Source organism: Dioscorea cayenensis, unplaced genomic scaffold, assembly GCF_009730915.1.
Source record: "Dioscorea cayenensis subsp. rotundata cultivar TDr96_F1 unplaced genomic scaffold, TDr96_F1_v2_PseudoChromosome.rev07_lg8_w22 25.fasta BLBR01001573.1, whole genome shotgun sequence".
Lineage (NCBI taxonomy): Eukaryota > Viridiplantae > Streptophyta > Magnoliopsida > Dioscoreales > Dioscoreaceae > Dioscorea > Dioscorea cayenensis.
Window position 1 is genome coordinate 125,631 of NW_024087964.1, and position 22,684 is coordinate 148,314.

General features: G+C 32.3%; 2 protein-coding genes and 1 long non-coding RNA gene across 3 annotated transcripts; 1 reads left to right on the plus strand and 2 right to left on the minus strand.

The window, feature by feature from the left end:
* The first annotated feature begins 354 nt into the window (after window positions 1–354).
* Window positions 355–3,952, plus strand: LOC120256705. Its single transcript, XM_039264386.1, has 4 exons — window positions 355–444; window positions 983–2,172; window positions 2,376–2,788; window positions 3,640–3,952. Exons 2-4 carry the CDS (start codon window positions 1,021–1,023, stop codon window positions 3,746–3,748), a joined length of 1,674 nt encoding a protein of 557 aa, XP_039120320.1. The 5' UTR covers window positions 355–444; window positions 983–1,020; the 3' UTR covers window positions 3,749–3,952.
* Window positions 3,953–4,359: 407 nt separating this feature from the next.
* Window positions 4,360–5,909, minus strand: LOC120256706 (GDSL esterase/lipase At5g55050-like). Its single transcript, XM_039264387.1, has 5 exons — window positions 5,602–5,909; window positions 5,384–5,511; window positions 5,110–5,322; window positions 4,781–5,033; window positions 4,360–4,696 (listed from the first exon to the last, which is right to left on the minus strand). The coding sequence occupies exons 1-5, from the start codon at window positions 5,822–5,824 to the stop codon at window positions 4,434–4,436; spliced, it is 1,080 nt and encodes a 359-aa protein (XP_039120321.1). The 5' UTR covers window positions 5,825–5,909; the 3' UTR covers window positions 4,360–4,433.
* Window positions 5,910–15,894: 9,985 nt separating this feature from the next.
* LOC120256709 lies at window positions 15,895–20,087 on the minus strand. Its single transcript, XR_005535391.1, has 6 exons — window positions 19,910–20,087; window positions 19,521–19,570; window positions 19,375–19,449; window positions 18,965–19,165; window positions 16,272–16,359; window positions 15,895–16,106 (listed from the first exon to the last, which is right to left on the minus strand). It is a non-coding gene; the product is annotated as an uncharacterized LOC120256709 (long non-coding RNA).
* Between the last annotated feature and the right edge of the window lie 2,597 nt (window positions 20,088–22,684).

Below are 22,684 nucleotides of genomic sequence, written 5' to 3' on the forward strand. Positions count from 1 at the left end.
CAATACATAATTTTGCTTTTGCAATTTATCCCCAATTTCATGCATTTCAAAGTAACTAGTAAATAAACAAAACCCTAATTCAAACCCTAAAATCAACAAACCTGTTCCAGCTTGTTCACAACAAACAAGCAATAATTTTTCAATTAAAGTATCCAATTTCAAGAGTAGTTCCAAAGAATTTGATGGATAATCAAAACCCTAATTCAAGAAACATGTCTTTGCTTGGTGGGATGTCATGGTCCATAACTGAAACTGGAAGCCATTAATGACCTACATTTAATGCTCACCATGTCCACCAACCATTCCATTTCACTTTAATTTTAATTAATTTTTCCATTAATTTAATCCCCCACACCTTCACCACCACCCCTCTTCTTCTCCCCCAAACCCTAACTCCTGGAAATCTGCCCCTTTTTTCAAGAAATCTGAGATCTCCATTGCCAGGTATTCTTTATTATATTAAATAATCAACATTGTTGATTTTTTTACTATTTTACTTTGTGTTTGTGTGAAGTGTTTGCTGCTTCCTTGAATTCTTTATTTTTTAATTTTTTTTTTTTTATTTTTAGTCTTGTGATTTGGTTGGAGTTGACTATGGAGGTAGTGTTTGAAAACCAGTATGAATTTGATTAGAAAATTAAGTTTAATTTTAAATAGGTTGGATTGATGGCCAGGAGTGAGTTTGGCTGGATTTGGTTGTCATTTTGAATCATTTATGCTTGAGTGCAGATTAAGTGCTTGATGAGATGCCATGTTTAAGGTCTTGTACTCTGTGCTGTGGTTGATGATCTCTGCTGCAATGCATTGTTTTCAGTTTTGACGATGTTTGCGAATTCTTGTTCCTTTTTTGACTGGTAAGCCTTTGCTAATTCTAAAATGTTTCCATTTCTATTGAAATGGTGTTTATTCCTTCAATTTGGCCATTTTGCTTAATTGTGACATACTTTATAAACCATGCTTAACTTTGCTGTTGAACCTTCAGAGGTCGGGAATTTCCATAGTTGTAAGCTTGTCTTGAATATGGTGGTGCATCGTGGTAATCCTTTTCGGATGGATATCTCGAAACCAGATAATGAAATGATAAATGGAGGGAAACATGGCCTTATCTCTTCCATGGAGGAGAACTCTGAAGATACCACTCCATTTAGTTATGGCTTCGGGGAAAATAGACTTGTAAATGATGAAAATTTCATGAAGGATGACCAGAAGGAATCAAAATGTTCTGTTCTTGCAGATGAATTTGATACTGAATGGAATCCTTTTCTGGTTGATATGTTGAATTTGGATAATGAGACTGCAACTACTGAAGGTAACATAGAGAATGGTCATCACATGGTTGATGGTTTGGAAGCCATATGTTCTATTCCTGCTTCAGAAAATGTGTGTTGTATTGCTTACCAGAATAACCCTTTTCTGATGGATATATTGAAGTTGGATAATGAGAATGTAATTGAAGGAGAACATACTCTTCCTCTGCCGACTGAGAAGAAAATCTTCGATGGTGAAGAACCCTGCAAAGATTTTGAGCCAGCTCAGTCTAGTCTTGGGCATGCAAAGGATGATGGATTTGCAAAAGCTCCATATTCTGGTGTGCATCATGGTAATCCTTTTTTGGATGATGTCCCTGAACTGGATGATGAGAATGTAACTGGGGGACACAATGGTTTTGCACTGCCTATGGCAAATGACATCTTTGAAGAAGAAATGCAACTGCCGGCTCAATGTATTTGTGATCTAGGAGAAGAAAGTTTTAAAAGCAATGAAATTAACCTGAAGAATAATCAAACTGAAGATGTGCACATTGAAGTCCCATGTTCTATTGCTAGTCCTGAATTTGATACTGACTTTGATCTTGACAAACTGGTTTCTGAATCTGAAATGGATGTTTGCAAAACAGGTTCCTTTTCTGATGAAAAGGTCAATTCTCCTGAGAAAATTGAAACAGAAATTAATGGACGAACGAGGAGTATTTCTTCAGAACTCAACCATTCTCAAGAAGATAATGATAATATTGTGATGGAGGGAGTAGCAACCGGCGGAATTCCTAGTTCACCTGACATAAGGGAATCACCAGTAAATGGGAATTCTATCTCTGTTTTTGACAAGGATGCTGAGGAGAAATTATGTTCTGGGAGATCTGAAGCAAAGGAAATTCTGGATTCCACTCACCAGGTTGTACATCATTTTTTACCAAAATTTATTTACAATTTTTTTTTCCATTTTTTTTCAGAAAAATGACGAGCGAAGCCTAGAATAACTGTAGGCATCTCAATCTGTAGTTATGCATGCGTGGATATCTTCTCGATAAGTAGAGTATTTTAACGATGCCTGTGATTTCAAATTCTCATGTTCAACATCTGTGTTTGTTGCTATAGGACAAGCAGGGGAGCTCTATATCAATACTTGTCTTCGATGTAACAGAGTCCAAACCAAATCATGGATTGGGAGGAACTACTGCTGATAACTCTGTGAAAAGTGAAGCCACTACGTTCAATTTTGACTCTGCAGGAACAAACTCAAGTAACACAGAGGAAAACAAGGAAGACAAGGCTCACCAGTCATGTAAATCTGATGTGTTAAATCGAGGGATTGAAGACACCGCAACTGATGGAGCAACAGCTTCAAATCAAAATTCAGTTCTTCATCCTAGCAGAGGAGAGTCAAGTTTTTCCGGACTTAGTTCTTTGCCTGGACCAATAATCGCATCAGGACGGATACCATTTTCAGGTAGCATATCATATCGTTCAGACAGCAGTACGACCAGTGCGCGTTCCTTTGCATTTCCCATGTGAGTACATTGTCTTCGTTCTTTTCTGTTCAATTCATCTATAGTCCAACTGAATGAAATAGCTTTCTTGCATCTGTAGTGTATATATAATTTAGTTATGTTTGGTTCTTATGTTAACTGTTAAGGTGATTTTGAATTTGGGATTCAAGGTAGAAGTTACTTCTTCAGCCAATCTGTGATATTTAAATATTTGATTTGATTAATACTGATTCAAAGTAGATACTGCAGTTATCAAAAACATGAGTGAAAAGCCAATGTATGCACTTTTAGTTCATATTAGATCCAAATTTCCTAGTTTTCTAGAAATTAACTTCAAATACTACACAAGAAAGGTAGATGTTTATTAATGGTTTGGTCCAAGTTGATAGATGACTTGAATGCCCTTTAAAATGTCCTCACATATTATAATTTCTTGTTCTTTATTCCTTTTTAATTTCTTACCAGGACAGGGACATTTATAGCCTTGAATCGAATTAACCATGTTATTTTAGCAAAAAAAAATTCAAGCTCATTAAGCTTCAAGCGAAATATTCAATTCTCGAACTATACTGTTCTGCCAGATTAACTGTGAATTCAATTTAGAGTAATATTCCTGCAAAACAATAGACATAAGTGTCAGTTGGATGTTTCAAATAATATAGGTTGATGTGCATTGTCCTGCAGTTGATAGCTTGGTACATTTTTATGTAGACGGAAGTTTACCATTTTCTTTAAATATTAGCTACTGATTAAACTAGTTATTGTCTGATTGTTGTAATGGGTAAAAAAAAATAAAGGCAGAAAGAAAAAACATTTACAATTGACTGTTCTAGCAATAGAAAATACTCAAATTTTTTTCCTTCGATGGACAGCTTGCCGACAGAGTGGAACAGTAGCCCAGTGAAAATGGCGAAAGCTGACCAGAGGCAGTTAAGAAAACAGAGGTTCTGGAGAATCTTGTTCTTTTGCTGTAGATTTTGAAACAACAGTTCTTTTTTACTCAACTGCCTTATCAGCTCCATTTCATCATACAAGATCAGCATTGGGCAATTTATTAACTTCGCCATCCAAATCATGTGTTCAGCAAATATTGTCTTGAGGAGTTGATACCTTCTATTTGAAACTGGTGTACATAATGAAATATGAGCAATTTAGAGGTGAATGAAATCCTGTTTAGTTTCGTGAGTTGTGGAGACATTCTGTATAAATTGATCATTATCTTCGTCGTAATTCAATTATTTGTGGAATATGAAGATAATTCTGATTTATACATGTCTGATTTTGCGTCATGTGAAATATTATTACTCAAACAGGGTGAGTTGGTGGACCTTTCACAAGATAATTTTATCAATACAACAGTCTCCACAATGGAGGCTTAATCTTTCAGTTCTCTTTTTTGATAAAGTCTGCGGGTTCGAGTTCGTCTCATTTACAGTAATTTGTAGATGTAAACATCATGATCAATTGCGAGTGTAACAAGGTATTGTAACCCTTTCAATTTTTACGGTGACTCGTCTTCATTTCCGTATCTTCATGCTAAAATCAAAGAAATAAAAACCATGTGAATTATGTCTAATTTCAAAGCATGGTCAATCAAACACAAGGGCACCATCTATAACTTTCTGAACATTTTCCAATGTTGTTATTTGATAAGAAGTTCATCATATCACTGAGCTACAAATGGGACAACATGAGCATTAATCTCACTACAAAAGCCACTCAATTGTTTCACATTAACAGGAAACACATTTGGTGGTGATCCATCAAAGGCAGTGCTCACAAGTAACTTGGCAGTGGCCTCTGTTTGACGCCAATTATCCCAGAATACATACTCTGTTCTATTGGAACAATATGAAGACAAGGGATTGCAAGGAATTTCAGCTTTCAAGAATCCCATTCCACAGCATGCAGCCTTGGCCTCCTTAAACCCTGCAGTAACCATCATCATTCATCAACCATAAATCAAACTAGCCAATTATGTTTTCATGTATTTATATATATATATATATATACCATAAGTCTTGGGATAATTGATGTAGTTGTTGAGTTCTCTGTAGGAATCAAAGAAGGAATAGTTCATATCTGCAAACTCTGACTGCATTTTCTGCAGTAAAACAGCAGCTTGCTCATTGAACAAAAATGAGAGTTGATTTGCTTCTATGTTGCAGTCTCCATTGCTCTTGTTCATAGCTCTTAAAGCTGGCCAGCAACCAACTGGTTCAATCCCCATGAACACAAACTTTCTCGCACCGAGATCGTATATTCTCTTCAGAAAAAAGAAATCAGTTATACGAAAAGGCATATGTATGTACGTAAAGGAGTTGATAATCTCAGTTAATTACTTTCAGTTGACCTTCCAATGTAGATATCAATAAACTGACATAGTTTGATGAACTAGTTCCATTATAAACCAGAATGTCAACGCTTCCAATGTTGATCATAAATATAGATCTTGAGATGAGCCATTGAGTCTGAGAAATGTCCATCTTCTCCACCAGAGCTTCAAACACTGAAGAATAGTAGTCTATCTGAGTATCCATTGATATGCAAAGACCCTGCAAAGCAGTAATTAGCATTGAATATATAAGTTCTATTAAGATATCAATTTGATCTTACTTCATAAGTAGAGCTGAGAATTCCAGCACCACTAGAGGCAAAGTTAACTCCTTGGAGAAATTTGTGAGTTTTTCTGGTTTCCATCAGGCTAAGGTAAGGTTCTGGTGATGCTATTCCAAGTTTATCAGCTATTACAATACACATTAGCATAATTAATATATATGTCACAGATACACAAAGAAATAATACAGCTTGATGTATAACAAGATATATTTTACCAAGAAAGTCGGCGACATTCTTGCCGTTGTTGCATCGGCCGTTGGCCACACCGCCGGGATAGTCAATGCCATAAGGAGGGAAATCACACTTATCAGTGGTATGAAGATAGTTATTGTTTCCAACATCTGATGAGCAATCTCCAAATACAAACATTGCAGGAGATGATCCCTGGACATGGTTACAAGAAAAGAAGACCATAAAGCAGAATGAAACAAGCAACATAACTACATAAGAAAGGGGTTGAAGAATCCATTAATGACTTAATGTGAAGCTTGTTTCATGTACTTAAGCTGGTCTTCTTCCTTGGAGGGAGGTGGGAATGAGCTTTTCTAAGCTGATCTTGCTTTATTTTTAGTCATCTCTTTAGAATAAAATAATTATGATGTGCTGTACAAGATTCACTTTTAAAAAAAAGAAAGAAAGAGCTACTCCCATTAATAACAAGTAGTGCGAATATGTCATTTAAAGGCCCTGTCCTCATCATCATCATCATCATCATCATCATTGTAATATATATATCTATATATATTTGCAAATGTTACTAATACACAATTAAAAACGTACACACAACAAAAAATTAATCATCCGATCATGCAACATCACTCCATGATATAAGACATTTTGGCATTCCCATGCCAAAGACATTTTGGCATCACTACGTCCAATAAGTTTTAAACGTGGGTAATGAAAATCTTAAAAATCAAACTTTACACAGTGAGTCACTAGCGTTGGACCAAAAACTCTTTAGCTTATCTTATATTAAGATCGGTTCCTATGAAAAATTATTTTTGAAATACATTATAAAGCTTAATATAAAATTATAATGGCAACAATTTGTCTGGATTTTTGGCAATCACACCTTCCAAGCCCCATCTTTCACATTCAGAATGACCTAATGTTCAGTTTTGTATTTGGATTATCTAATCAAGGTTTGGTGGGGGAACCAACACCTAAGGGATGCAGGGCCTACACCATGTCCAAAAAATTGTCATGACTCAAGGACCAAGTTGCAACAATGGGTCAAAGAAAATATTGTATCTATTATCTTGCTAGAGAAGGCTATTCTCTAAGAATTGGAGGCCCAAAATATCATCAAAGTGAATAGATGTCAGAGTAAGTATCTTTATTGGATACCAGGTCATTTTGTATTTTGAGTATCAAACTTCGATTTTTATCATTTTAGTTATTTAACTTTAATCTGTACTCACCGGGAGGGTACAAGAAGACTCTAAAAAGAATTTAGTGATGTTTATGCCCAATATATCATATTAACACCAGTTTTTTGCATTATTTGTATACGCAGACATGACACATCATAAAAAAAAACCACGTGGTCACTTTTATTGACACATCACATGGCACGTCGACCTGGCAAACTAGTCTATAAGACTGGCTATATGGCTTTCTTTGATAATGTAGCATGCCTGCGTATGCAGATAATGTAGCAAATTGGTGTTGACATAGAAAATATGGCATGCATGTCATCAAATTCTTCTCGGAATCATTTTGGTACTCTTCCAGTCAACACAAATTAAAGTTGAGTGACCAAAATAATACAAATTGAAGTTTGATCTTCAATATAAAAAAATGTCCATAATACGGTACCCACCTAAAAAAATTTACCCACATTTCTCATAGCAGACAAGTTGGGAAAAGAGTTAACCTTGTGCTTAAATCTTGGCTTCATACTACAATAGGGAATACATTACTTGAAAAAGCACTCCTGTCTCACTTGATTGAAGGATGAAGATTCCAACACCTAGTTAATACACTCAGGGGCTGTTTGGTTGCATGTAAATAGGTGTAAATGACTGTAATGTAAGTTGTTTTACATGTAGAAGGGCTGGTTGTCTATAAAACATCACTTACATGTAAAAGTAATTACATCATGATAGTGTTTTGTTGTATTTTGACTTACAGCCAATTTGGCTATAAGTGGAAATGGAGTAAAACAAAGGGTTACCATCACCCCTTCAACTTTTCCCAATGACTCTCCATCAACAGCATCCACAACGCACCACCCACGACCTTGCCATCATCTCCATCAATGTCGCCACCATCGCCGACTCCTTCACTGCCGATTCCATCTTCTTCGCCTTCCTCTCACCAAACTTCGACTCCTCTGCTTCTTCTCCCAAGCCCTAAGCTCCAGATCCGCAACCCCTTCCTCTCACGCTCTTCTTCTTCTTAAGATGGCTTTGCTATGGTGGAGTTTCTGGCATTGTATGCTATCAGGAAATTTCTTGAGTAAAACCAGCAACAACATTAATGCTATTGTAGTATGCAGCTTCCTTCTAGATGGCTAAATCTATCGCGAAAGTCCCCCTTTCTTCACTTGTGCAAATGTAATATTATAATCTAACAACTGGTGTATGTATAATGTTTTATGTAATATGTAGGAGGAACATTAATTCTTCATAAGTTTTTCTCTTCACGAGCCCCATGTACTTCTTTTTCTGTATTTTGGGGTTCCAGTAATTTTCTAGGTAGCTATTATTTGGAAGAATGTTCAAGGCAATCAATTTGTAATTTAAAGAGCATGATCTCTTTCTTGTTTGACCTCTTTTGTGAATTGTGTAACTTTTATGGGGGGTCTTCTTTTTTTTAAACTGAATTAGATCAAAGGTAAACTTTTTTTTTTTTGGGGTATTATTTTGCAGCAAAGGTATAAGGAAGAGAAAACCAATCTTTCTCAAAATATTGACTAACTAATGGATCAGCCTTGGATATTTTTTTCATTTTTGAAATAAGAGACTTTATTTTAAGAGTAAATAAACCCATCTTTTGAGCAGTATTAGCATATACTAATTTGAGGAATAAGGTTTTCCATCTTTTTAATATTTCCTATTTTAATAATAATTTTTCCAGCTGCATAAATTGTGTTATAGATAGAATTCTAACTAGAATTAGATCAAAATGATTACAAAAAATAGTTATTAAACCTAAATTAATTAATGAGAGTTAAAGTAATTAATATTAGTATTAACACTAAATTAATTAATTTTAAATTAGTATTAAGCTTAAATAATGAGAGTTAAAGTAATTAATAATTTTTAAAGATAAAATTGAATTCTAGTATATAATTAAAAAGAATTATAAATAATATTAAATAACTAGTGTTAACAACTTGTGATAGGGGTAATCTTACCACTTCACTTACATGGTAAGTATACCCCTCAACTTACATCAAACTAAACAAACAATAAACAAATACAACATTTCAAATTACAGCAAACCAAACAACTGTGATGTAAGTTAAAATACAGCATTTCCACTTACACTGTAACTTCACTTACATGTAATTTTACTTACAAACAACCAAACAACCCCTCAGTCGCGAATGATAATCGCAACTATTACCATATTTCAAGGGGAAAAGTACAAAGAAAAAAACACATGTGGTTTAAAAGTTTTGCAAGATAAGGAATGTGGATTTTTTTTTCGATTATATTAGGTGTGTAATTTCCCATCTTTGCAAAAAGATTAAAAAAAACCGTTAAAGTTATTAACGGTGTTAACTCACATGGACAATATCATCATATTACTATATTTATATGACATAAATATATCTATATTACTATATATGTATATTAAGTTTATTTATCTCTCTTAAAATTTCACTAAATAAAAAAAACTTAAATGCCAAAAACCAAACAAAATCATGTTGAAAAATCGTGTTTTTATGGTAAGTGGCAGTTTATTACATAAATAGTCAATTTTGCCCCTGCCAAAAAATAAAAAAGTTAACACTGTTAGCGGTTTTTCACTTTTTTACAAATCTAGGAAACCACACATTATAGAATCAAAAAAAAAAAAAATCCACTTTACTTGTTTTATAAAATTCAGAAACTACAAAGGATTTTTTTTATACTTTTCCCTATTTTAAGAATCCAATATAACAACATCAAGCCCAAAGGCGATGACAAAATTGATAAGGCCTTCTCAACTCATTTTCGTACAATAGAGCTCTTTCATTACCCACAGCATTCCATGCATTACCATATCAAAACCGTGATCCTCACGTTAAACAAACTGGAAATTTGGGGTTGTTTAGCCAAACAACAGTGGGATCTATGGCTATTTGCAACTCCACATGTGAAAAAAAAAATTAAGCTAGAGAACTTAGTCTCCACTTTAAATCAAATTTTAGAGCTCCTTGACTCTCACTCACCAATGATCCCTAAAAAATGATAGCCAATACATGACCCAAGTAAACCTACGCTTATTGTTTCCAAGGTATCACCTGTGACTGGTAATTTTTTTGGTTGAGCACTAACCTTTGGTCATATTTCAATTTGAGCACCAACATTCAAAATTAATCAAAGTGAGTACTAACATTTAATTTGGTTACACCGGTGAGGCTGTTGGGGTTTTTCGGTGAGAATTCAGTGATGTGGACGCCAGACTTCATGTCATCTTCAAGGGTGAAGGCTGCCACATCAACAAATAGGGGAGAAAAGGGGAAGAAGATGATGAGAACAGGGGGTGAAGAGGTTGTTGTGGCAGCTAACATGGAGAAGAAGTGCACATGTGGAGAAATTACTGATGTGGCAGCCTCCACGAGTTAAGATGACATGGAGTCCAATGTCCACGTCACTGAATTCTCACCGAAAAACCCCAATAGTCTCACTGGTGTAACCAAATTAATTATTAGTGCTCACTTTGATACATTTTGAATGTTGGTGCTCAAATTGAAATATGACCAAAGGTTAGTGCTCAACCAAGAAAATTACCCCACCTATGACTGATGCTATCCTCCTAACTTAATAGATTTTCTCCACCACTGGTGATCCATATCTAGGTAACCTGGCAATACTTGTCCGGGCTTGCTTATTTTTTTGTCTGGTTTGAAATAAAATACATCTGCATATAATTTGTGCTAATAGGGGCAGGGTCTGGATATGACTTGGTTGTTCGGATTTAAATTCTAGCTGGATCTGAACAAGGAAATTTCAAACGAGTGGATCCTTAATTTTAAACTCTCAAATTTTAAAAACCCACAACTTTAAGCCCAAATGTTTAAAGCCCAATCTTCTAAAAACTTCATACTTATATTGTTTTTTAACTTTTTTTTTTATTAAAACTTGGATTTTTGTATGATTTGATTTGGATTTTTGGTTGTCAGGCATTATTTTCTTGCATTCAATATGAATTAAATTATTTTTGTATAGTTTAAATTCTAGTGAACTTAAATATAACTTATAGTATTCTAACAAAACTCAAATATTCGGACAACCCGATTTTAAAAGAAGACAAATTAGATCTGTTCGGATTTAAAACAGGGCCAGGTCTGGACAACAAGTTTATCTATTAATAGTAGTAGTTGTTTGGACTCAGTTTTATCTGGACTCTTACATTATCTTATTACACTAACATCACTTGATAATGTGGTCATTATTAATTATTATAAGTTAGTCATGAATGCAAGATTTGGATTTGTAGTTTATTGTGATCTCGGAATGACTATATATATATATATATATATATATTATACATGCATATCTACATACATGTAACTTGGTTTAATTTGATTGTTCATGGATTTCATTTTGATTAATTGTTATTGACTTTAATTCTCTTCATGTTAGCCTTTTTAGATTTTTATGATGATGTGGTCCATGTGTAGACGTGGCCATTTTGAACCAAAACCGTGGAATCGAATCGAAACCGAACCGCCAAAAACCGGAACCGGAACCGGAAAAACTGGAACTAGAACCTTCATATAAGGTTCGGTTCCGGTTTCAAAATTTAAAAACTGTGGAACCGGCGGTTCAAACCGCTGTTCCACTTGAATCAAAAGATTCAAAATATCAAATTACTTAGTTACATATATATTATTATATTATGTAAAATAATATTATGAGTTATGATATCTGATTAGGTTTAACAGTTTAAGACTTTGAGTCGTGTGAATCATCTGATTAGGTTAGGCCTAAACACTTGAATTAAACCAATTGATTAAGTTTTTTTTTTGTTGATTTGTTTACTCTTTTGGCCGGCCCTCTCTTCAAGACTTGAAAATCCTAAATCTACTCTGATGAAATCCTAATCCTAAATCTCTATCTGAGGTAGTGGGCCGGATCGATCTACAGATGTGGAAGCCTGACCTAATGGTGGAGAAGGTGGGAAGGAGCAAGCTCGAGCGGCAGCGAGATGGTCGGCAGTTCATCTTCGATGGATTACTGGAGATGATTCTTCCGTAGCTCGAACTCTGATATCTTTAAAGTGATAGAGAAGGCGATCATGGTTGCAGCCTCCGATCATTCTGATTTCTAAGGAGTTCCCTCTGAGACGGAATGGAATTGTTGTGACTTTCTTCGCTTATCGGACTGTGAAGGTGAACGACAAAGCCGCTAGAACCGGAACCGGAACCAAACCGGAATTGAATAGCCAAGAACCTTGCCTAGGCAGTTCTATTACGGTTCAGGGTGTGTTTGTTTGGGTGTATTTGGTTTTACATGTAAAACCAAATACTTTACTTTATGAAATTCATTGTTTGTTTTGGTGTATTTACAAATCCTGATGTAATTGGGATTGCATGACAATAGTTTTTTTGGTGTATTTGGTTTTACGCCCAAATTGGGCGTAAAACCAAATCCCGAGAGTTGAAAACCAATGTATATATATACACATACATGCATACATATATAGAAATATATATACACATATACATTTACATATTTATATAAACATATGCGGGTATTTTTACACATGCATATATATACTCATATACATATATGTATATATACTTATATATATACATATACATATAATATGAGTATATACACTTATACAGATATATATACTTATGCATATATACTTATATATATATGTATATACTCATACTATATGTATATATACATATATACATGTATACTTATATATATATATATATATATACTCATATACATATATGTATATATGTATATATGCATATATGCATATATGCATATATACACACATATACATACACATATACACATGTGTTTTCCAATTCTAGATTTACAAATCTTTTCAAACAAACATAAAATTTTATAATACAGTAATTTCAATTACATCCAACCAAACACAAGATTTGACTGCACTGTATTTTGAAAACCAAAAAGTTTCAGTTACATTATAACTGAAAATTCACTGCATTTAGAATTACATCCAACCAAACTCTACCTCAAAGTTTTTTGAAACCGGAACCAGTGGTTCAGGAACTGTAACTGGCTGTTCTTGAACCATGGCCATGTCTACATGTGCACGAGTCATCCTATACACACCCAAAATTCGGAACGATGGTATTTTTTTTTATTTTGTTAATTTTTTTTAAAATTTTTAATTTGTCTTTTTCCTTACTTTTTATTTATATCTGGGTTTATTTTTATTTTTTATTTTTTTTGTAAAGAGCCGTTGAGAGTACACAAAAATTCGTTGAAATTATAAATGTTTGGTTCAATTGAAGGACCGTATATCAGGAAGATGCTCCGTAACAGTGGAGAAAATGAGATGAACGGTTAAAGTCTTGTTGCTTCTAAAAACTTTATTCCAAAATAATTTGATAAATTTATAACTTCAAACTAAATTAACAGAGTATTACATGCATGCCAAACTTGCCTCTCTTATAGGTTTAAGAAGACAATGGATAAAAATTCAAATTAATTTTTGGATAATCAACTAAGTAATTTATTTGCTAGTAATGTGAATTTTACTTTTCAAAATAAAAAAAATAGCATTCACTAACAATTTTTTAGGCTATTAACACGAAAAATCCCATAGCTCATGGATGATAGAAGATCAAAACCCCACATCAGTAAAGTGAGGGCGAGTAGAATATTTAAAAAACCCATGCCTTCACATGTGTTAAATATTTATTGCACTGTAGCCATGTGGAGCACTATAGCTTGCCCATTTCATATTAAAAATAAAACTCCCTGTAATTACTTGTTCATAACTACATATTAGAAGTTCATCACATGATGAAAGACATTGCAACATACAGAACCACTGGTATATTGGTGTACAACTGTACAAGCATCAACAACAACAATAATAATAACAATAGTCCCTCTTAACTTCATCTGCTGAGCAGTGATAGCATGAAGATATGTAGTAGCACTAATTAATTTTACAATTAGTCAGTCAATTTCTCTGTTATTTCCCAAAAATGAAAGCCACTGAAACCCATTAAGATAAATAAATTAATAAAATTAGCACATATTTTCCTCAAAGAAACAAGAAAACACAAATATGGTTAATGGGTAAATTACACCTATTGTCACAAATGTTTTGGGTTTATAACACTATGGCCAAAAAACTATTTTTTTACACAAAACTATAAACTTTGCTCCAAGCACGAGTAAAACCAAAATTTTGATGAGTGAACACACGTGGCACTGACCTACATGCCGAATCAAATAATGATTTTTACAAATATTGCACATCTAGCATGTGGGTTTTGTGTTAAAAAAAGTAGATTTAAACCTAAAATTTTTGTGGTAATTGGTGTAATTTATCCCCTTTTATTTATTTCAATCACATGAGCTCATTTACAAGGTCATCAGTTCCACGCATGCTCGCTCATCAAAAACAATTCGTTTCGCTTTGTGCGTTAAGAATGAAATTTTATAAATTTTGTATTAAAAAAATAATTTTTTTGGCCTAACATTATAAATCAAAAACTTTTGTGGCCATCTAATTTATCCGACTATTAGTCCATTCCAATTTAATATTTCATAAAATAACCTAAAAAACGAGGGCTTTGAAGCATCCATAATATGGAAGCCCAAATTAAACCTCAGGTAGACCAAACTCCTTTCATAGACATGGGGTAGTTAGAAAAACGGAATATATGCTTAAAAGTTACAGGTTAATTGGTCGTCAAATTTTGATTTAAAAATTTAAAGATATATATATATATATATATATATATATATATATCTAGAAAATACAAGAAAATTTGAGTTTTTTTTACATACATATACATCCTTCCTTAATTATTTATAATTAGCTATTATATTAAATTATTTAATTTTTTTATATAAAAATTTCCCTCCAACTTAGACAACAACATATTAAATCTAAAAATATACCACCTCTGTAATAAAATAATTGGTATTTCATTCTCCACTGTACTCAAAAGTTGAGAGTTTAAAACCTAGTTGTTTATTCACAATTTTCAAAAATAACACCCAAGCATCTTAAAAATATTTACAAACTTCTTTTAAAAATAAGTTAACCGAGAAATTTTCCAAAGCCAAGTCTTTAGTTTTCTTTGGTAGAAAATTACCAATCTTAAATCAAAAGCATATCCAATATTCCAACCTTAGTTTTGTAATTTCTCAATGAAGCTATTAGTTTTTTTTTAACGAATAATGAAGCTATTAGTCTTCTAATAACTTTTGTTTTTTTCTAAAAAACATAATAGACAGAGAGACAAACAAATGGGGTTAAGGGAGAGCATAAACAATAGAAGAGTCCATTAATTATGAATAATAACCGGCAAATAATTCACTACAAATAAATTGCCATATAGTGACGGTGTAAAATCCGTTGGTAAAAGTCAAAAATCCGTTGGTAAAGGTCCCAAAACCCTATACCGACAGTAAAAATAGCTATTCCAACACTTATTTTACCGTCGGTAAAAGCCTTGTAGGTATAGACCTATACCAACGGATATAGCGTTTGTTGGAATAGATTTATTAGTTTTACCAACGGAATATGATTGTAACTATTGGTTATACTGTTGAGATAGCACCGTCAAATTACTTATCCTATACCAACAATAAAAACACTTATTCCAACAATTTTTTCACAATTAGTAAAAGTCTTGTGCACATACATCTATACCAACGGTTATAACTTCTATTGGAAAAGGTTCATGGGATTTACCAACGGAATTTAACTGTAACTATTAATCTCACCGTTGGTAAAGCATCTCATATTTATTTACCTTATACTAATGATAAAATGTATATTCCAACATTTTTTACCGTCAATAAAAATCTCATAAGCATAGACCTATACCAACGGTTACAATATTTGTTAGAATAAATCCATTTGATTTATCAATAACTACAACATCCATTGCTATAGATGTATATTCAAAAAAACATGTCTAGCTTTAGCAACGACTATACCGCCGATAAAAATTTTTATATTAATAATTAATTCGTCAATAAAACTATTATTGTTACCCCTGGAAATATATTATGAATAGTTTAATAACTCATACACAATTAAATTAATTTACAATAAATTAAAACAATCAATGCCATTAAAAAAACACAAAAACATTCCACTAAAAATAAAAAAGAAAAACTATTACATCACCACAAACATATATTTGTAAGGTATATGTCCAAAAATAAACCACCATTCAATCTTGACAACCAAGAGTTCTTCCCTCAATTTCAAATCTAACACAAAAATAAACTACTTTCATTTCATGTCTAACAACTCAATAAAGCAACAAGAATTTTCTCAAGTAGAACCGATGTCATCTTCTAAACAGCATCACCTACAAAAACCATTTTAAAAAAAATTACAATTAATAAGATGTATGTAACAATAAAACACTAATATAAAAACTTAAAATAATAAGCTGAATAATATAAAAAAATTATAAGTAAAAAATATACAACATGTCATGCCTTCTTTTCATTTGGAGACAATAAGAGCTTACTTGATGCATTTGGATTTACTTGATGACTTGATTCATGAGAATGATTATTCCCACGCGGCGTTTGTTGAGCACTAGAAGCATCAGGTACCTACAAATTATATAAAATAGAAGTTAAAATTGTTTACACAATAATAGCTAAAAGGATTTGCAAACTAGTAATAACTTGTAAAGATTAAAAACAATGATATATATCAAAGACCATTAAAAATTTACCAACAATACCATTAAAATCAAATGCATATCATGGTATTGCTTAAAAACTAGAAAGAGTAAATAAATATATCAAATGAATCTGTCTCTTTTTAGATGAGAGACTTACAAGTGATTGTTAATGAAGAGCAATTACTGTTCAGCATATCATGGTATTGCTTAAAAACTAGAAAGAGTAAATAAATATATCAAATGAATCTGTCTCTTTTTAGATGAGAGACTTACAAGTGATTGTTAATGATGAGCAATTATTGTTCATCATATATGATAAGTGAAAAGAAATATACACAATGAATGATATATAATTGAATATGCTATACTAGCCATCCATGCAAAGGGTGTGTACGTGGGAATATAGACAGGTCTTTGGAGGGTGAGGCTGCCTGCTCTTAAAACCCCTAGTTCTAGAAGCCATAGCTACAGAAAACCTAGATGAGAATCCTAACAGCAAAGAATCAACAAAGAACACGACAAATAAAAAAACTGTTTGATTAACCCTCTTGACTAATTTGGCGCCATCCCTTTGGAGTAGTACCCACATCAAACTAACATCTATTTATAATTAATACTTTATTTTACATAAACCAATAAAAATTCATCCTATTGACAGGGAAAACTCATTGTGCACACATGACAGTACGACACATCTTCTTGGACTTGGATGCCACTTTTATAATTATTATTATTATTATTATTATTATTATTATTATTATTAGTAGTAGTAGTATTATTATTTTTATTATTATTGAACTAATATTCTTTGGATGGAATATCAAGGCAACAATGGACACCACAAAATGAGTCAAAAAGCTCCTTTCTAATTCTTTGTCTTAATGCTCTTACATGTTTGTGAACCTCAATTAATTGTTTAATTAATTAGTGAATTAATTATTTAATAATTTTAACTTGATTCTTCTTCTCATTGGATTCTTGCTTTCTCTCTCTTCCTCTCTCTCAGGACATGTTATTAAGAACTAAAAAATATCTAAAACATTCACTATTATGGGTAAAAAAATTCTTATAATCAAATATTCTTTTTGATAAGGGAAAACCAAATATAAGATTTGGTCCCTTTCATTAATTAGACAGCCAAAATAATGCATGCAAATTAAGTTATTGGAAGCTCTTCTCTTCTTCATTTACATTTCTTAACTAACTTAACTCCTCATCATATCATCACCCCAAAATATATATATATATATATATATATATATATATAAGCTTCTCATGTTAACATGAAACAACATGAAGAAACAATTGATCAAAGTGTATATTTATATAAAAAGCCTACAAAAAAAAAAACCAAAACTATATATATTAATGACCAGCTCCTAGACTTGGCACTGAATTAAGGATTCTCATGACCTTCTCTGAATGATCTTCAGAAGGAACCGGTCTCCGGCCAACAACGACGGTGATCACCGTAACATATTGCATTAATAAATGACAATCATAACTACTTTGATATTGACCTTATAATTTACTGCAATGAGTACCATACATGTACATATATCTATATCATAGCATCCTGTGGATTTATATTAATGTCTCTTTGGTAATATATGTATATTATAATAATATTATAAATGAAGTAGATCAAGATGTTATATCTATATATCTATATATAATATATCTCAGAAAACAAAGACACCAAAAAAGGCCACAATTCACCACCATAGGCCCATAACTGATCAACTACAGAAATTCCACATGTAAGTAAGCACTTGTAAATAATGGCATATATGCAGTTGAACTAGGTTTTACTTGGATACAATATTTAGATAGTATTTAGCAGGGAAGGGTTATAAAAGCAAAGTGGATGGATATATCTCACAAATCCTATATCCCTTGACAGGAATGAACAACTACCTCTTGCTCCACTGAAGGGCGCAGTAATGGCAGAAGAACATATGATCATTACTATTTTTCAAACAAGTAAAGGATAAAATTATTCCTGTTTAGTAAAGTGATAACCGAATCGAAACATGAAAGAGAAAAAAATGACTTGGTAGAGAAACACGTAAAGGATAAAATGATTCCTGTTCAGCTAGGGTGTTTAACTTAATCATTGTCTCTGCCGTTTCGCAGATCTAAAAATTTCAATGATATAAAAGCTGATACAAAATCCATTAACACAAATAACAAAGGAAAAAAGTCCACTTTCACCATTTGGCTGCAATATTAATTTCAAATCCTTAAAAAAAACCTCAATCATCGAACTGCATACACAATTAAGTATCAAATCATCATTAAATCCCCCAAATTCTAAATTAAAAAAAAAAACAGTAAACCGCGTAAACCTGAGAAAAACCGAGCCATAAAACCAACAAAAATGAAAATCCAACAGAAAACAACTAATAAAAATAAAATTAAATACATAAATTAAGAAGCAAAATTCCTCGCAGAAACCAAGTTGCTAGCTCTAAAATAATCAAATATAAGCAATCAAAGACGAAAAATTCCGAGAATCACAGAGTCCTCACATGATATTCCACTCTATTTGGATGTCCTCAACCGCGATGGAGGATCTCCAAGAGCTCTTGAATCGATCGGCAGCGCCAGTGACTGTAGAAACCCTAGAGATTTGTAGCTATATTGTCTGCAGCTTTATCACGAGTCCATGACTTGCCACCATTCATCGTTCTCAGCAAAATACCACTCCCTCCAGCAGCCCATGCTTCATCCTGTTATTGAGAATTCAGTGAAAAAGGGAAGAAAAGGGTCAAACAGCATACTTCTCTGAAGGTGCCTTCTATAAAGACCAATTAATTCAAGAGCCACATTTCAATTCAAGCACTGAATGTAATGATACTGCTCATGTTTAACTTAATTATAACACAGCAAAAACTATGTATCCTATAAACTATTTGAAATCACAGTTTGTACAACTTACTGGTGAGCGATTTCCAACATCAAGAATACCAAACCCATGGCTTTGAACAGGAACTTCTTCAAAATCCTCTGTGATCTGCAATGAATAATTTCCTCTTAATACGTAGAAGAACATAAAAAAGATGAATTTGGAATACAACACCCTACCAGATAACGAAGACCGCAACCCCTCCGCCTTCGTCAGAGATCACCACAACCTGAAGCAATGCAAATCAAAACCTAAGATCATCTAGCACTTCCAAAATGAGCATCAATTGAACAGATCAAATTCTTAAAACGCAAAACCCAGATCAAAACCTCATCCAAAGGAAAGACCAACAACCAATCCACCATTAATCGAAGAACAACATTGCACATCAAACTCCACACTGGCCAAATCGACGAATAAATACCAACAAAAATTAAGAAAACACTAGGAAATTCTCATTGCCTCACGTTTTTCAAGCAATTTATAAAATTTAGAAAAGAAGGGCAGAATCAACGAGAAATTAGATGAAAATAGAGCCCCAAAAAAAAAACTTTCGATCAATTCATACCTGTAACGCAATGAAATAATCAGCGATCGAGACAAAGGGGAGGGTATTGAGATCGCCGTAGAACGGATCGGAGATTCTAGGGTTTGCAAAGTGGAAAGAGAGAAGCAAGAGAAGCCAGGTGAGGTTAAGAGAGAGAGAGAGAAGAGTCTCTGAGAAAGTAGAACTGTTCTGATAAAGGCAACAAAACTTTATTTTTTTATTAATATTCTGATAATTAATGTAATATTTTTATAAACCTTTCATTCTTGATAAATTCGGACTTAAGTTTTAACAATAATAGAGTTTATATATATTGTGTATTGGTTCTCACTTTATTTAGCGACTTCAATAAGATTATATAAATATCATAAAAGAGAGCATAAATATCAAATATATCTATAAATATATATTAAAGTAGAAAGTGTATTGCCATATGTCAACCTTTCATTACAAAATTTTCAGCTATAATCATATAATATTATAATAATATTATAATATTTATAATTATCTTTAATTTTGTACCAAAATTTTAAAATCAAATTATAAAAGAAAATATATAAAAGAAAATTTAATTCTGATAATATTATTATTATTAACCCATGCTCTACTAAACATAAATATAAAAATTAAATAAAATTCAAAACATATAGCTCTACCAAGCGGAATGATTTCAAAAGTCACTAAATGTCATGTACATTCTAACACTTTTTAAAAGATTCATTGGTATAAATAATATATAAACTACTACGATTTAACTATTCGCTATAGATAAGGGCTGATAAGTATAAGTATAGAGTAGTAGTTATACTAAGTGGAACAATATCTGTAAGTAAATGTCAGTATCTATTACGACAAATTGAATGTTCCGTTGGTATAAATAATCTATAATTTACTAAATTTGGTATTACTTATAGATAAAAAGTCTACCTATACCAACAGATTAAAATGCGTCAATAAATATCTTATATATAGTGACAGTTTTAAAGTATCGTTAGTAAAAACCAGTCTATAACTACGGAATTTAATTGTTACTATTGAAAAGCGTCAGTATATGGCAATTTTTTTGTAGTGTAAACTGCATCAACAACGTAAAAACCGTGGATAATAAGAAGAAAAAAAAATCAAACAAAAGAACAACATACCCTAAAAGGCCCAAGGGAGAAGAATGTAGGAGCACGCTAGGTTAGCTAGCTCTCTAAAAATCATTTGAGCTGGATCTCCTATAATGATAGTATGATCTAGGAACTCCAATTTATATTTACCAATCACAACTAAGTGCAATTACAATTGAATTGTCTATTCTAGCTATTTTTTAACATCAGAAGCTGTAATAATCTATATAATAGCAATATAGTGATGATTTTCATAATAATGTTTTTTAATAAAAAATATATCTATTACGTTCAAACCAAATATTCTGCAATATTTGGTATTCTAATAATAACAACAACAATTGTACTGATAATTGTTCAATATATTACTATTTAAAATGCTTATTTATTTAGTTTTCAAATAATAACTCAACTAACTTTTAACTATAAAGAATTTTCTAAATGCATTAAAAAAAATTAATTTTTTTTTAAATATACAGATAAATTTAAACAGAAGATTTTTTTTTTTTTTTTGAAAATTTTATCCATACAAATATTATCCATACAAATATTAGCACCATAAACTGTTGGATTGCATTTACATATATAATAACAAACTTCCAAATCCGTTGCGAAGGTCGCCGTTTCACACGTTAGTCCAAACACTAGGTCCCACAATATCAAATCAAAACCCGTACATATCTTAAGAGCACATGGGTGTGCATCAGTGATGGTCCCCACCGCACCACACGCCCAGTGGGCCCCATACTCCCTGTTTCTTCTCAAACCTTCTTGACGGGCCCACCTCAGTCCAATCTCCATCCGCCACGTGCGCCTTTTAACCTGTGCCGCATCGCAGCGCAGCGCACACACCAACAACTCTGAGCTCATCGTGGGCCCCATGATGTGGAAACGTGTTCACGCGCATGGGTCGGTGGGACCCGTTACCACGTCAGCGCACTCCAGCCATTATCAGCTGATTATTTATTGAATAATTTTTTGAATTATTTTCATATTGTGTTGTGACTGGATAATTATTAGTGGATCACACAGGCATTCAATTTTTTGTTCGTTTTTCTTTGTTTTTAGCGGTGAAATAATAAATTACGTTTAATTGATAAAAATCATAATTAATCCTGTCAAAGCCGTTGATCCATAATTTTTTAAAAAATAATAATATTGATAAAATTAAATTTTTTTAAATCCAGGGCACACATCCGTGTATATTCGTTTATAACATTTATTAAAAAACAAATAAATTAAATCCTAAATATTAATTATTTTAGACATAAAAATAAATATTTTAAAATTTTCATTTTTTTTTTAAATTTTGGATACATATGTGATAATTAATGGCTTTCAAAATAAACCCCGAACAATAAGAGTTAATTTTTTTATAAATAAAAAAATTAAGGGACAAAAGAGGCCGTGCTATTTTTAAAAAATAACAACAAAAAATTTCGATTTTTTTTTTCTTTGAAAAATATATAGTAGGCCGATGGAAAATTGAATTGTTTTTCCAATTTCAATATTTCAATATGCAAATAATATGTTGGATAATTAAATAAAATTATCAAAAAAATCTATGAGTTCATGAAAATCAAATAGATTTCAGGCAAGTAAATACAAGACACACACAATTAATCAGAAAACTAATTATACATAATTATAATCAATACGAGGATTTAGAAATTAATCAAGATTA